Raw genomic sequence first — 14,875 nt, forward strand, 5'->3', positions numbered from 1 at the left:
TATCAGGATTATCTCCCCTTCTAGTAGATATATTAATTCATCACATATGGAGTGAGTGCATAGTGAGTATCTTTTTAATATTATTAAATATTATAAATACTAAATGCATATTTTAAAAAGAAGCTACTGCTTCATATAGCTTGTGCCTTTCTATATTCATGTATTTATGTGTATATACCTTATATAATATTATAATGCTATTTAGAGCTGGAATCAAGCTATTGTTCAGGTTTACAGGATTTATATTTGCCATTAAATACTCCTGTTTCCATTAGGGGGTTTAGTTAAAAAAACATAGATATCTAATTAGAAAATAGTCTCATTTGTTATTCAGAATGGAAATTTTGATATCTTGAAAATCATTTCCAGCCTGTGGAGTGGATAGTATAATTAATGCTAAATTTTCATTCAGTGTCTGACTGGAGAACAGGGTCTTAATCAGTATGTAAGGAGAATATTTACATAACACCAAAGAGTACCAATGAACAGATGTACCTGAGAGGAGTTCCCAGGTAACACGGTATGCAGTAACTCCACTCACACCCCTCCAGATCACCAGCATCCCTTGGGCGGAGATGTCCTGGGCACTTAGTTGTTGCACTCCTGCCAAATTCACTAAAGGTAGAGAGGGAAATGTCAACCAAGATGAGCAGAAGGGCATTTCAACTACCTAATCATCAATAATCCTAGAACCCAAATCTACCTGAGCTGTATTTTCTCACCGAATTCACCTATTTAAGCAATTACACTTCAAGTTTATGAAAGGCAAAGGCACAATTTCTCCACTTAAGTTATAAAGTAATACAGACGGTTTTATGGATGTACTAGCCAATAATGTCCACAATCAGTATATTTATAGTGGATTATAAAGACTATTTATTTATTTATGTGTTTTTTGTTTTGTCAAGTACATATTGGAAGTATGTAAAGATATAATAATATTCATATACATGATACTAGTAAGGAGAAAAGAAAAAAAATAAGAAGAAACATTAGATATAATGATATTCATATGCATGGTACTAGTAAAAAATAATATAAACGTTAGAACAGGGGATGGAAGGCACGCTGGTGCACTTATGCACACTGGTGCCCTTACTGACCTCTTAGGAATCTGGAGAGGTCAACAGTGGATAATCTAAGGGTGAAGTTTGGGGCGTTAGGAGATGATACTACAGAGTTTGGTAGTGAGTTTCATGCATCAACTACTCGGTTACTAAAATCGTATTTCCTGCAGTCAATTTTGGAGCGGTTTACATTAAGTGTCTATATGTTATGTGCTCGTGTGTTGTTGTAGTTGAAGCTGAAGTAGTCGTTGACAGGAAGGACATTGTAGCATATGATTTTATGGGCTATGCTTAGATCGTGTTTAAGGCGATGTAGTTCTAAGCTTTCTAAACCTAGGATTGTAAGTCTAGTTTCGTAGGGTATTCTGTTGCGAGTGGAGGAGTAGAGGGCTCTTCTAGTAAAGAGCTTGGAGATTAAATCCAAAAGTTTGAGTTTGAGATTAACGACAAAAAAAGTCCCAATCCTGACACTTCACATTTCTCAAAGCCTACCTCATATATAAAACAAAAACTAGAAAGCCTATAGTTCCTTAGGTGCCTAATCGGGGCTAGATTTAACAAACACATCAGTATAGGTCAGGAACGTCAAACTGTATTTCTTCATGGGCTGGATCAGCATTGTAGTTCTCGTCTGCAGGCTGGCCAGAGGCAGAGAAATGGAACGGATGCCTCCTGTAGCACTCTGCCGGCCAAAACTGGCCTTATTTCCAGGCCAGTCCTGGGGGCCAGATTTAAGCACCCCGCAGGCTGGATCCAGCCTAAGGGCCTTGAGTTTGACACCACTGTTATAAGTAATCCTTGGGTTATGGCTGCTTGTTCAGTGATCAGAGTTTATGATGGTGCTGAACACGGGGGATTTATGAAAAATCCTCAAAATTGAAGCTTTTGCAGTGTCCTAACAGTCAGTTGCAGTATCTCTCATTTGCATTGTGACCTTCCCTTGCTGACTTCCCAGAAGCCAAATCAATGGGGAAGTAGACAGGAAGTTGTAAGTCATTCCTGTAAGTGTCTCCCATTGCCACTTCTTCGCCTGTCTGTCCACTTGTGCTCTGTAGCCTGTGGCCCTGCCTGCCTGCACTCTATAGTGCAGTGTTTCCCAACCTTGGCAACTTGAAGATATTTGGACTTCAACTCCCAGAATTCCCCAGCCAGCAAATGCTGGCTGGGGAATTCTGGGAGTTGAAGTTCAAATATCTTCAAGTTGCCAAGGTTGGAAAACACTGCTATAGTGGCCATCCATGGTGCCCATCTGCCTATGCTCCATTATTCCTGTCCACAGTACTCATCCATCGGCACTATATAATGCCTGCCTGAAGCAGCTGCCGACCCATCCGCGCTCCATAATATGCACCCATCCACACCCAATATGCACCTGTGCCACCCACCCACACTGTTCATGGCACCCTCCTGCACTCTGTTAATACCTATTCAGGTTAATCAGAACTAAATCCAAGAATAATTCCTGACGGTTAGAATAATTAATCAGTGGAACACCTTTCCTCCAGAAGTTGTGGATATTTCCAACGCTGGAAGTTTTTAAGATGAGATTGGACAACCATTTGTCTGAAATGGTATATAAATGAAATCCTAAAAGGGTTTCCTGCCTGAGCAGGCGGTTGGACTAGAAGACCTCCAAGGTCCCTCCTATATCTCCTATACCTTTCTTCTATTCCTATATCTCTTCTTCTATTCTTTCTTTGATATGTTCTATTACTATATTTTCTTTTCTATTCTTTCATAGATATATTTTACTATGAGTATCTCCTCTATAACCTTCATCATGTATTTTACTATGTGTATATATGTGTGTGTGTGTGTGTGTTTTTATGTTGGATCACCCTGGTATATTTGAAGGAACGTCACAGCTCCTTTTTGCCTCTAGGCCCAACCCAGGACCATTTCAAGGCAGTTAATTTATTTATAGCCGACAACTATATTCTGTATGTGTTAAATGTTTTTTTTAGCTGGAATTTTTTTAAAATTAAGGGAGACTAGGATGGTCCCATTTCGGCCTTGTTCTGGCCTCATCAGCTAGCCACACCCTTCCTTACTGGGATTCGATCCGGTGGACAAGGCAGAGTCCACCGGATCGAATCCCAGTAAGGAAGGGTGTGGCTAGCTGATGAGGCCAGAACAAGGCCGAAATGGGACCATCCTAGACTCAGAACAATCTACATACATATACCCATGAAAATCTACGAAAACATATATATATATATATATATACCCACTAAAACCCTCATTGTGTATTGGACAAAATAGATAGATAGATAGATAGATAGATAGATAGACAGACAGACAGACAGACAGACAGACAGACAGACAGACAGACAGACAAATAAATAAATAAAATAAATCTTTGAAAAAGACCAAGGTTCTACTTTCTTAATTTAGGTGACACATACTTGTTCGGCTATGAACTACAGCAGGCACTATTGTATGATGTGGGTAGATCGGGTGCAATGTTATCACATAGTCAGTGTTAGGTCGAAGGTTGCTGAGCAAGAACGAAGTAGAACTGGCATCAAGATTCACTTCTTCAGCTTCAGCGTCACCTTTTAGGAGGAAAAACAAAGATAATTTTAGAAATGTACATTAAAAAAAGGTGATGAGAAACATAAAGGATCACTGGATAGGGCTAGTTCTTTAAGAATGTCAATAAAAGTACATACAATTACAATAAAATAACATAAAATACAATAAAATTTACCCACCTTGCTGAGGTGGATAAAATGAGGACCCAGATTGTGGGGGCAATAGGCTGGCTCTGTTAAAAAGTGCTATTGCTAACATGTTGTAAGCTGCCCCAAATCTGAGGAGAAGGGCGGCATTTTTTAAATGCTTAAAAAAAACTCAGATTCTTACTGGGACTTCATTCCTGATTTCTTAACATTGAGAATTAAAGATTGAACTATATGGCTAATTCAGGAAAACAAAATTATTGATAAATGAGGGTGTTTCCTTTTAAAACAAGTCTTCCTCTATCTTGTTTTCCAGCTATTCCAGCATTCTGAGAAATGCAGTGGTTAAAGAATCAGGCTAGAAATCAAGTCACTGGGAGACTGGGAGTTCTAGTCCACTCTGGCCACTTCAGTACTGCAGGCCACTAAAGCTGACTGCTAGTTCTGCAGGTCAGCAGTTCAAATCTCATCATGTAACATGTACCTCTAGCTCAGTAGTTCTCAACCTGGGGGTTGGGACCGTTTCATTGGGGTCCCCTAAGACCATGGGAAAAGACAAATTTCCCATGGTGTTAGGAAGTAAAGCATCTATTCTGGCACCTTGGAACATATTTTTACAATCCAACCAATCAGGCATTTACGGGGGGGGGGGGGGAACCTTGCTGCCAATCAGTTTAAAGCCTGTTGGGGGAATTGGTGCTAGACTTATGGTTGGGGGTTGCAGCATTAGAAAAGGGTTTTCTTTCTGATTGAGTCACCCCAGCAAGCAAAAGCAACAGTTGGTGGTGATCTCATCCACATTCATTTTGGTGCCCACAGGGCCAGAATTCTCTGCTAGGCAGATACATTCCCTTGGCAGCAGGTGTGGCCAGACACACTGGGTGAGGCACTGGGAGAGCTGCCAGGCTGTAAGCACCAGCATGGCTGCAGGCTGGGGTGAGGCAGCTCCAGGTGCAGCTTCTGACAAGCACACATCACAACAAGTCGCAGGTAAATATTCCAGTAGGGTCCACTTCCCCGAGCCTGGACTGTCTTGCCCAGGAAACCCTGAATTCTGGTAATTTGATAACTACAGTGATGTTTTGGGGCAGCTGGGGCTGGAGATAAAATTATCCTCTCTCCAAATCAATTTGTTCTTTTAAAAAAGCCGTGGGACTAGTCAGAGCAAACCTCAAGAAACAACAACAGGACTGGGGAGTGTAGTGTGGTTGTCTCTTTCTCAGACAATGTGCTCCATTCTGCTGGAGGATTCACTTTTCTGCTAGAGTGCAAGTCCAGTGCATCCTAAAGAAACACGACAATTCCGGTTTTCCCCTCATCCCTGTGAATCAGGAGATAGAGAACTACCAATGAGGTTAACGGGAAGCTGCAGCACCAGCCATGTACTTCCTGTTCCAGTTCAGCTCCAGCATTCCCCGAAAGCAATTGAATTAATTGCTTTTTCAATAAAGAATCTTTCTGAAACTTAGCACTTCTAACCCCAATGATCATTGGTTAGCACTTCTAACCCCTGCATTGGTTGCCGATTAGTTTCCAGTCACAATTTAAAGTGTTGATAATGACCTAAAAAGCCCTACATGGCATCGGACCAGAATACCTTCGGAATCGTCTTCTGCCGCACAAATTACAGTGACCGATTAGGTCCCACAGAGTTGGCCTTCTCGGGGTCTAATCGACTAAACAATGTCGTCTGGCAGGCCCCAGGGGAAGAGCCTTCTCTGTGACAGCCCCGGCCCTCTGGAATCAACTCCCCTCAGAGATCAGAACCGCCCCCATCCTCCATGCCTTTCGTAAATTACTGAAGACGCACCTATGTCATCAGGCATGGGGAAACTGAGCCCCTGGGTTTATATTATTTATGTATGGTATGTGTTGTATGGTTTTAATAACGGGGTTTTAGATGTTTTTTAAATGTATTAGATTTGTTTACATTGTTGTTATTGTTATGAGCCGCTCGGAGTCTCTGGACAGGGGCGGCATACAAATCTAATAAATTAAATTAAATCAAATCAAATCACCCGTCAAGTTTTGCACTAACCCCTTGCCACGTAAGTGAGCCTGTAGCCTTGAAGGGCTTCGTTCGGATCAGCCGCCCAGGATAGTCTGAGGAAAAACGGTCCTGTTTCTAACACCCGAAAGTTGGTCACTCCAGTCAGCATCTCTGCAAGGAAAACAAAGAATCAGCGATGTGGTTCCTTCACATTCACCTGAATTCCAGACACAACGTGTTACGAGGGAACTTATACTAATAGGAATCTGTAGAGTCAGTTTCATTCATAGTGGAATGAGCTGAATAGAATAGAGTATAATTTTATTGGCCAAGTGTGATTGGACACACAAGGAATTTGTCTTGGTGCATATGCTCTCAGCGTACATAAAATAAAATATACATTTGTCAAGAATCATGTGGTACAACACTTAATGATTGTCATAGGGGTCAAATAAGCAATGAAGAAGCAATATTAATAAAAATCTTAGGATATAAGCAACAAGTTACAGTCATACAGTCAACATGGGAGGAAATGGGTGAAAGGAATGATGAGAAAAACTAGTAGAATAGAAGTGCAGATGTAGTAGAAAGTCTGACAGTGTTGAGGGAATTATTTGTTTAGTAGAGTGATGGCGTTCGGGAAAAAACTGTTCTTGTGCCTAGTTGTCTTGGTGTGCAGTGCTCTGTAGCGACGTTTTGAGGGTAGGAGTTGAAACACTTTGTGTCCAGGATGTGAGGGGTCAGTAAATATTTTCCCCGCCCTTTTTTTGACTCGTGCAGTATACAGGTCCTCAGTGGAAGGCAGGTTGGCAGCAATTGCTTTTTCTGCAGATGAGCAAAATGGCAGAACCATTTCCAGCCAGGCTCCCTCTAGAGATCCAAGAATGCCTGGAACTGATGAAAGATGTAACCCCAACATTCTGGCAGGATAATGGTTGCAACCCCCCAACCTGCATGGTTAGGTTGTGCCGGTGACTCATTTAAAATTGACACAGGATAATGAACAGGTTTTAGCTGTTGCAAAAAGAGCATGGCAAAAGGCTATTTTCTCCTGACTTCAGATAGTGAAAGTTATAAAAATGGTGCAGACAAGACACAGGTGACAAAAGACAATCCTTGAATACAAGGTCCAAAGCTATATAGGGCTCAAAAGATCAATTGCAGGACTTTGACTAATACAGTGATACCTTGTCTTACAAACTTAATTAGTTCCGGGACAAGTTTCTTAAGGTGAAAAGTTTTTAAGATGAAACAATGTTTCCCATAGGAATCAATGGAAAAGCGATTAATGTGTGCAAGCCCAAAATTCACCCCTTTTGCCAGCCGTAGCACCCGTATTTGCACTGCTGGGATTCCCGAGGCTCCCCTCCATGAGAAACCCCACCTCTGGACGTCTGTGTTTTTGCGATGTTGCAGGGGAATCCCAGCAGGGGAATCCCAGTAGGGGAATCCCAGTATCTCAAAAACGAGCGCTTCGCTGGCAACGGAAGTCCGGAGGTGGGGTTTCCCAGTGAAGGGAGCATCAGTGAAATCTCAGCATCGCAAAAACACCGAAGTCCTCGAAACCCCACCTCCGGATCTCTGTGTTTTTGCGATCCTGCGATTTCACTGAGGCTTCCCTTGCTTGGAAACCCCACCTACGAACTTCCGTTGCCAGTGATGTGCCCATTTTTGCGCTGCTGTGATTCCCCTGCTGTGATTCCCCTGCAGCATCACAAAAACATGGAAGTCCGGAGGTGGGGTTTCTCATGGAAGGGAAATCCCAGCAGCGCAAAAACAGGTGCTTCGTTGGCAACAGAAGTCCGGAGGTGGGGCATCCCAGCGGCAGCAGTGGGTTTGTAAGGTGAAAATAGTTTATAAGAAGAGGCAAAAAAATCTTAAACCCCGGGTTTATATCTCAAAAAGTTTGTATGACGAGGCGTTTGTAAGACGAGGTATCACTGTACTTAAAATGGACCTGTAGTCAGTGCAGTAGTTTCAAATCATACTGTTTCTTGGGGTCAGAACTAGCTGTGATAATGTGAGGTAGCCATATGGGAGGAAAATACTCTGATGAGAACAGAACCCAAGTTAATGCATGAATGTTTTAATATGAAATCATTTTTGAGCAGAGCACAACTCTTGATGACATACATGGAGGTATATGTTCAGTTTTCTTGGCACGATGCATAAATAAAGTCATCTTCAAACTCAAAGGCAATATAATGCCTGGTAACAATGTACCAGGCGAGTACATATGGAAAAATACAGGCAAATTCTAGAAGAGATGGTGAGTGCATGCCTGCCCTATCTTGGAGACCATTTGGGACTCCAATGCCACATTGTAAAAGAGCTTAAACTCCTGTGTTACCCAGGTTCCCCAGAAATAAATTCGTAACAATAACAGACCTTTTAGTGGCTTGCCATAAGATAGCCATCAACTTATTTTACTCACCAGCAATCCGTCTCTGCAATCAAAAAACTGTGGCTATATCCTGGTCCGTAGTAATACACAGAAACTACATAACTGTAAATTCTACATACACCATGTGCACAATTATTAAGCAAGTGAATATTTTGAGTATTATATCCTCATTTTTTATGCATATTTTTCCACCTCCAACCTATATAAACTTGAATCTTGGTTGGCATAAGCATATCAGGTGATGTGTATTTGTGTAATGAGGAGGGTGTGGCCTAAGACAAGAGTGGGCAAAGTTGGTTCTTCTATGGCATGTGGACTTCAACTCCCAGAATCCCTGAGCTAGCATGATTGGCTCAGGAATTCTGGGAGTTAAAGTCCATAAGTCATAGAAGAGTCAACCTTGCCTACCTCTGGCCTAAGGAGATCAACACCCTATATCAGTGATGGTGAACCTGTTTTTCCTCGGGTGCCGAAAGCATGTGTGCATGTGTTATTGCACATGAGCGAGTGCCCACACCCATAATCACCTGGGGACGGTGGAAATTACCTCCCATGCCCTCTCCCCCGGAGGCCCTGAAACAGCCTGTTTCCCAAACTCTGGTGGGCTCTGTAGGCCCGTTTTTCGCGCTTCCCAGGCTCCAGAGGCAGAAATGCCCTCCCCCACCCCCACCCCCGGAGACTCTCCAGAAGCCAAAAATGCCCTCCCAGAGCCTCCGGGTGAACCAAAAATCAGCTGGCCAGCACCCACATGCACAGTGGAGCTGAGCTAGGGGAATGACTCACATGTCAGCAGATATGACTCCGAGTGCCACCTGTGGCACCTGTGCCATAGATTCGCCATCACTGCCCTATATTAAAGTATGCATATTGTTTTTTAGCTTCTTCTCTATTACCTTCTAGTGCTTTTGGCATTGTATCTTGTAGTTGTATTATCATATCTTGTATTGATTGTAGGCTAGTTGCCGAAACTGACTTGTCTTTTGTTAACATAGTATCTAGTGTCTTTTGGTGTATTGGTGAATCTATGTTTTGCTTTTTGGTAGTCTTCATTGTTGTAGTTATACTAGTCATGCTTAACAAGGTTCTTAGGTTTTTCCACAATAACATACACTTGTAATCAAAATTTTAAACGTTACATACAACTTCAAAGGTATTTGCAAAAGAGAAAAAACCAAAGAGAAAGGGGGACAGATAAAAAGGGATAGTGAGGAAGGTATTGACTACAATATTAAATTTATCAATTTTCTATTAGATAACAAGATATTTAATACATTTTCATATTATCAATACATTTTCAATTAATTAATATTAATAGGTATGCATAATTATTACGCAGCTTCTTTTCCTCAGACAAAATGGGCTTAAAAAAAAGATTTAACTGACTCCAAAAAGTAAAACATTATAAAAAGTATTTCGGAGGGATGCAGCACTCTTGAAATTGCTAAGATATTGGAGTGTGATCACAGAACTATCAAACGTTTTGTTGCAAATAGTCAACAGGGTCAGGAGAAAAAAAGAAGCAACTTAACTGCCAAAGATTTGAGAAGAATCAAACATGAAGCTACCAGAGACCCATTATCCTCCAGTACTCAGTACTCAGAGACACGGCCAAGGTAAGGAAGGCTGAAATCCTACAACTACTGAACAAGATACATAAGTTAAAATGAGAAGACTGGCCCAAGAAATATCTGAAGACAGATTTTTCAAAAGTTTTATGGACTGATGTGATTAGAGCGATCCATGATAGACAAGATGGATAGGCTCATGGCTGGATCAGTAATGGGCACAGATGCCAGCAAGGTGGAGGTTAACTTAGATGCCATCAAGATGGAGGAAAGGTACTGGTATGGGCTGGTATTATTGAAGATGAGATACTTAGAACTTTTCAGGTTGAAGATGGACCCCAAATCAACTCCCAAACCTACTACCAATTGTTAGAAGACACTTTCTTCAAAAAGCGGTAAAAGAAAAAATCTGCATTTTTCAAGAAGGTCATGAAGGTCAATGCTCCATCTCAAGCATCAAAGTAGTCCACTGCCAGAAAAAGGCCGTAAAGATGAAAGAATAATGACAGGCCCCTCTTCCTCACCTGACCTAAACCCGACTGAGAGCTTGAGGGCCCTTCTTAAATGGGAGATTTGCAGTGAAAGAAAACAGTAGACCTCTCTGAACAGTGCCTGGAAGGCTGTGGTTGCTGCTGCACACATAATTAATTAATTAATTTATTTATTTATTTATTTATTAGATTTGTATGCTGCCCCTCTCCGTAGACTCGGGGCAGCTAACAACAGTAATAAGCAGCATTTTGATCATCAACAGATCAAGAAACTGACAAGACCCCATGCATGGAAGGCTTATGACTGTTATTGAAAAGTGGGGTAGCTATATTGGTCACTGGTATTTTTTTTTGAATTGTCAGAAATGTTTATTTGTAAATTTATGAGTTGTTTCTTTATCATTTTCACATTAACAGAGGAAAATAAGTGAGTGAGATGGGAAAATTTTAAGTTTTCATTTAGTTGCATAATAATTCTGCACACTAATAATTGCCCAATAATTGTGCACACAAAGGTATTGTCCTAAGACAGCAATAGCCTCACTTTTACTTTTTAAAATATTCAGGTTTGAGGTTTATTAACATTTTGGATTGACCGAGAGCACTGTAGTTGTTCAATCATAAAATTAATCCTCAAAAATACAGCTTGCCTAATAATTGTGCACACAGTGTATTATACATGAGAAGACTACACAGACTCCCAAACATGCACAAGTGGGAGTTTATACCCAAGAAATATCAAGGCACTAAATTCTGCAATCATTTGGGAGGAATTTTTAAAGGAAATGATTCAAGAAATTTCAAATAAATTACAGAATATCAATATATATAAAAAATGGCCTTATTACTCACGTGTCCGTCCTTTGCCAGAAACTGATTCTCCAATGCGGTTGGTATACTGAGCTATAACAGTGACCAGGTAATCTGTCCCACTTTTCAAGCCACGGAGTACAGTGTTTGTCTCACCAGATCCCACACTGACCTGTTTAGTATCCAAAATGGATCTGTTATCACTCATTAACTGCCACCATATCTAATCTCATATGAAAATAGCATCTGTACGAAATTACATTCTACTATTTCTGATATTTCTGAAAGAAAAATTGCTTGAGAAGGGCAAGTAGTACTTAACTCCTACCTCTACACTTCTATCCTGATAAAAAATTATCACTACAATACTAAAACTAATTTCTACTGGGAATAAATAAAATGTCATTTTTTCATAACTGTGTTAGGGCTTTATATAAAAATAAAAACTCCTCTTCTAGGCAAATAAGAAAAAGAAAAATACTTTATTCATTTAATGTTTACCGCATATTGTTTGCAAATCATGTAACACATTTGTTTGTTTGTTTGTTTGATTGATTGATTGATTTGATCTAATTTGATTTGTATGCCGCCCCTCTCTGTAGACTCGGGGCGGCTAATGACAGTAAAAAGACAATATGAACAAATCTAATATTAGACGTAATGTGAAAAAACCCAATTTAAGAAACCAATCATACATACAGACATACCATGCATAAATTTTATAAATTTTAATGTTAATCTTGCACTAAAGTGTTAATTGCAATTTACTAGATGGAGGTATTGCTTAAAACAACTTCAGACACTATAACAGAATGATTGAAGGAGGGCCCTGCTTCATTATCACCTAAATCCGTCAAATTACTACTCCCCAATTATTATCAAATACTACTAATATACACACACAAACACACACAAGAAAATGACAGCTGTTATACAGCCAAAAGGACTATAAGTAAATAAGAACTGGACAGTGGTCAAAGGAATCTAATGGGGTAACTGGCTCAAGAAACAAGTTGCATTCTTAAAAAGATAAATTGACGAGACAACTCCCTTAGAATGCAGGGTGGACACTGGACCTTTTGTCCTTTTTTATAAACAAAAATTCAATATTATTATGTCATTTGTAACAATGTATGTCAATTAAAGGAACATTGTGAAACAAGGGCTGGCCTGAAAACAGACGAAGTTTGTTAGTGTCTGTGTCAGTGATGGTGAACCTTTCTTTCTTGGGGTGCCGAAACACCATGCGCACGCGCTATCGCCCATGTTCAAGTGCCCACATCCATAATTCAAAACCCGGGGAGGGCAAAAGCAACTTTCCCCACCTCCCAGAGGTCCTCTGGGGGCCAGAAATGGCCTGTTTTCCAACTTCTGGTGGATCCAGTAGGCTCGTGTTTCACCCTCCCCAGGCTCCAAAAGTTTCCCTGGAGACAGGGGAGGATAAAAAGGTCCTCCCCCATCCCCTCAGAGGCTCCCTGGAAGCCAAAAACAACCTCCCAGAGCCTCTGTGGGAACCAAAAATTAGCTGGCTGGCAGGCACACACATGCACGTTGAAGCTGAGCTAGGGCATTGGCTCATGTGCCAGCAGATATAGCTCCGTGTGCTACCTGGGGCACAGTGCCATAGGTTCGCCATCGCTGGTCTATGTTGTTGTTTTAATATGGAGAGGGATGCCTTTAATAAAGCATAACCTTGATAATGTACCCTCCACCTTTTTTCAGACCAGTTATGGACCTTAACCTCTGCATTAGTTGTATGCATAATATTTGGCCCTGGGAAATGTCACCTCCAGAACACACAAACTGGACGTGCATAAGTGCACCAGCGTGTCTTCCGTCCCCTGTCCTAATGTTTGTCTCTTACTAGTATCATGTACTGTATATAAACACTGTTATATCTAAAATAAAATAAAATAAAATAAAATAAAATAATAAAATAATAAAATAATAAAATAATAAAATAAAATAAATAAAATAAAATAATAAAATAAAATAAAATAAACCACTTCCTATTCCAGAAGGTTCACTTCTAGAAAATGGCTGTATGAATCCCAGATTGGGTTGACTAATGTGCTCTCGGAAGAAAAATAGGACAATTCAAAAGGTATCTGCCCTCCTTTATAGCTGAACATGGCTAAATTTACTTTGGAGAAAGCATGAGGACTGCACCGTGAGAAGTACTCACCTCCTGCCTTTCTGACATGATTTGTTGCCCCAGGCCAGTCAAAGGTACATACTGAATTTTATACCCAATTACAGGACCACCGGCTGCTGTCCAACGGATCCTTAGCATGTCTGTTCCTTGTTCTACAAAAGCCAGGTTGGAAAGGACCATTGTAGGCACCTTGGGAAAGAAAAACCATTACAGACAGTTGTGGACTTGGAAAGGAAAGGCTAAGCATTTCAGAAAAACTGAAAGGGGCTATCAAGTGAAGAATGACAGCGTTGACATCAGTAGGGACTGGGGCCTGCAATGGAAGGATGGATCGCTCTCCATTTGCTGGGCCAAGTCAAATCAACAAAAATGAGGACATCAGTGGCCCTGACCTCAGCTTCCTCCATATTGTTTCCGTGGAGAGAAGAGAAGAACAACATTCAGATGTCACTGAAAGGAAAGTTCTGACAAGTTCTACAGCACATTAAACCTAAACACCGAAGTCCCCCAAATCCTTTACCTTTACGCGCTCTACATGGGGCTACCTTTGAAGAGTGTTCGGAAACTTCAGATCGTGCAGAATTTATTTATTTATTTATTTATTTATTACTTAGATTTTGTATGCGCCCCTCTCCGAAGACTCGGGGCGGCTCACAACATGTAAAACAAATCATAAGCAATCAGACAGATTTAAAATATTTAAATATTTAAAAAACCCATATACTAACAGTCATACACACAGACATACCATGCATAAATTAAACGTGCCCAGGGGGAGATGTTTCAGTTCCCCCATGCCTGACGGCAAAGGTGGGTTTTAAGGAGTTTACGGAAGGCAGGAAGAGTAGGGGCAGTTCTAATCTCCGGGGGGAGTTGGTTCCAGAGGCCGGGGCCGCCACAGAGAAGGCTCTTCCCCTGGGGCCCGCCAACCGACATTGTTTAGTTGACGGGACCCGGAGAAGGCCCACTCTGTGGGACCTAATCGGTCGCTGGGATTCGTGCGGCAGGAGGCGGTCTCGGAGATATTCTGGGTCCAATGCCATGAAGGGCTTTAAAGGTCATAACCCAACACTTTGAATTGTGACCGGAAATTGATCGGCAGCCAATGCAGACTGCGGAGTGATGGTGAAACATGGGCATACCTAGGTAGGCCCATGACTGCTCTCGCAGCTGCATTTTGCACGATCTGAAGTTTCCGAACACTTTTCAAAGGTAGCCCCATGTAGAGAGCATTACAGTAGTCGAACCTCGAGGTGATGAGGGCATGAGTGACTGTGAGCAATGAGTCCCGGTCCAGATAGGGCCGCAACTGGTGCACCAGGCGAACCTGGGCAAACGCCCCCCTCGCCACAGCTGAAAGATGTTGTTCTAATGTGAGCTGTGGATCGAGGAGGACGCCCAATGCGGACCCTCTCTGAGGGGGTCAACAATTCCCCCCCCAGTGTGATGGACGGACAGATGGGATTGTCCTTGGGAGGCAGAACCCACAGCCACTCCGTCTTATCCGGGTTGAGCTTGAGTCTGTTGACACCCATCCAGGCCCCAACAGCCCTCCAGGCACCGGCACATCACTTCCACCGCTTCGTTGACTGGGCATGGGGTGGAGATGTAAAGCTGTGGTATCATCCGCATATTGATGATACCTCACCCCATGTCCTTGGATGATCTCGCCCAGCGGTTTCATGTAGATGTTGAATAGCAGGGGGGAGAGG

At 41.7% G+C, this 14,875-nt stretch overlaps 1 protein-coding gene across 1 annotated transcript in view; it reads right to left on the minus strand.

Moving 5' to 3' along the window:
* Nucleotides 1–14,875, minus strand: part of LOC139156024 (collagen alpha-1(VII) chain-like) — a gene marked incomplete at its 3' end in the record, with an annotated part of 52,324 nt that overhangs the window by 11,251 nt on the left and 26,198 nt on the right. Inside the window, exons 6-10 of the mRNA XM_070731387.1 lie at nt 13,194–13,352; nt 11,051–11,180; nt 5,787–5,909; nt 3,473–3,622; nt 496–615 (exon numbers count right to left, since the gene is read on the minus strand). Of these exons, the coding sequence (XP_070587488.1) occupies nt 496–615; nt 3,473–3,622; nt 5,787–5,909; nt 11,051–11,180; nt 13,194–13,352 (682 nt within the window). The remainder of the gene's footprint in view (nt 1–495; nt 616–3,472; nt 3,623–5,786; nt 5,910–11,050; nt 11,181–13,193; nt 13,353–14,875) is intronic.

The sequence above is a fragment of the Erythrolamprus reginae genome, unplaced genomic scaffold (genome assembly GCF_031021105.1).
Source record: "Erythrolamprus reginae isolate rEryReg1 unplaced genomic scaffold, rEryReg1.hap1 scaffold_232, whole genome shotgun sequence".
Classification (NCBI taxonomy): Eukaryota; Metazoa; Chordata; class Lepidosauria; order Squamata; family Dipsadidae; genus Erythrolamprus; species Erythrolamprus reginae.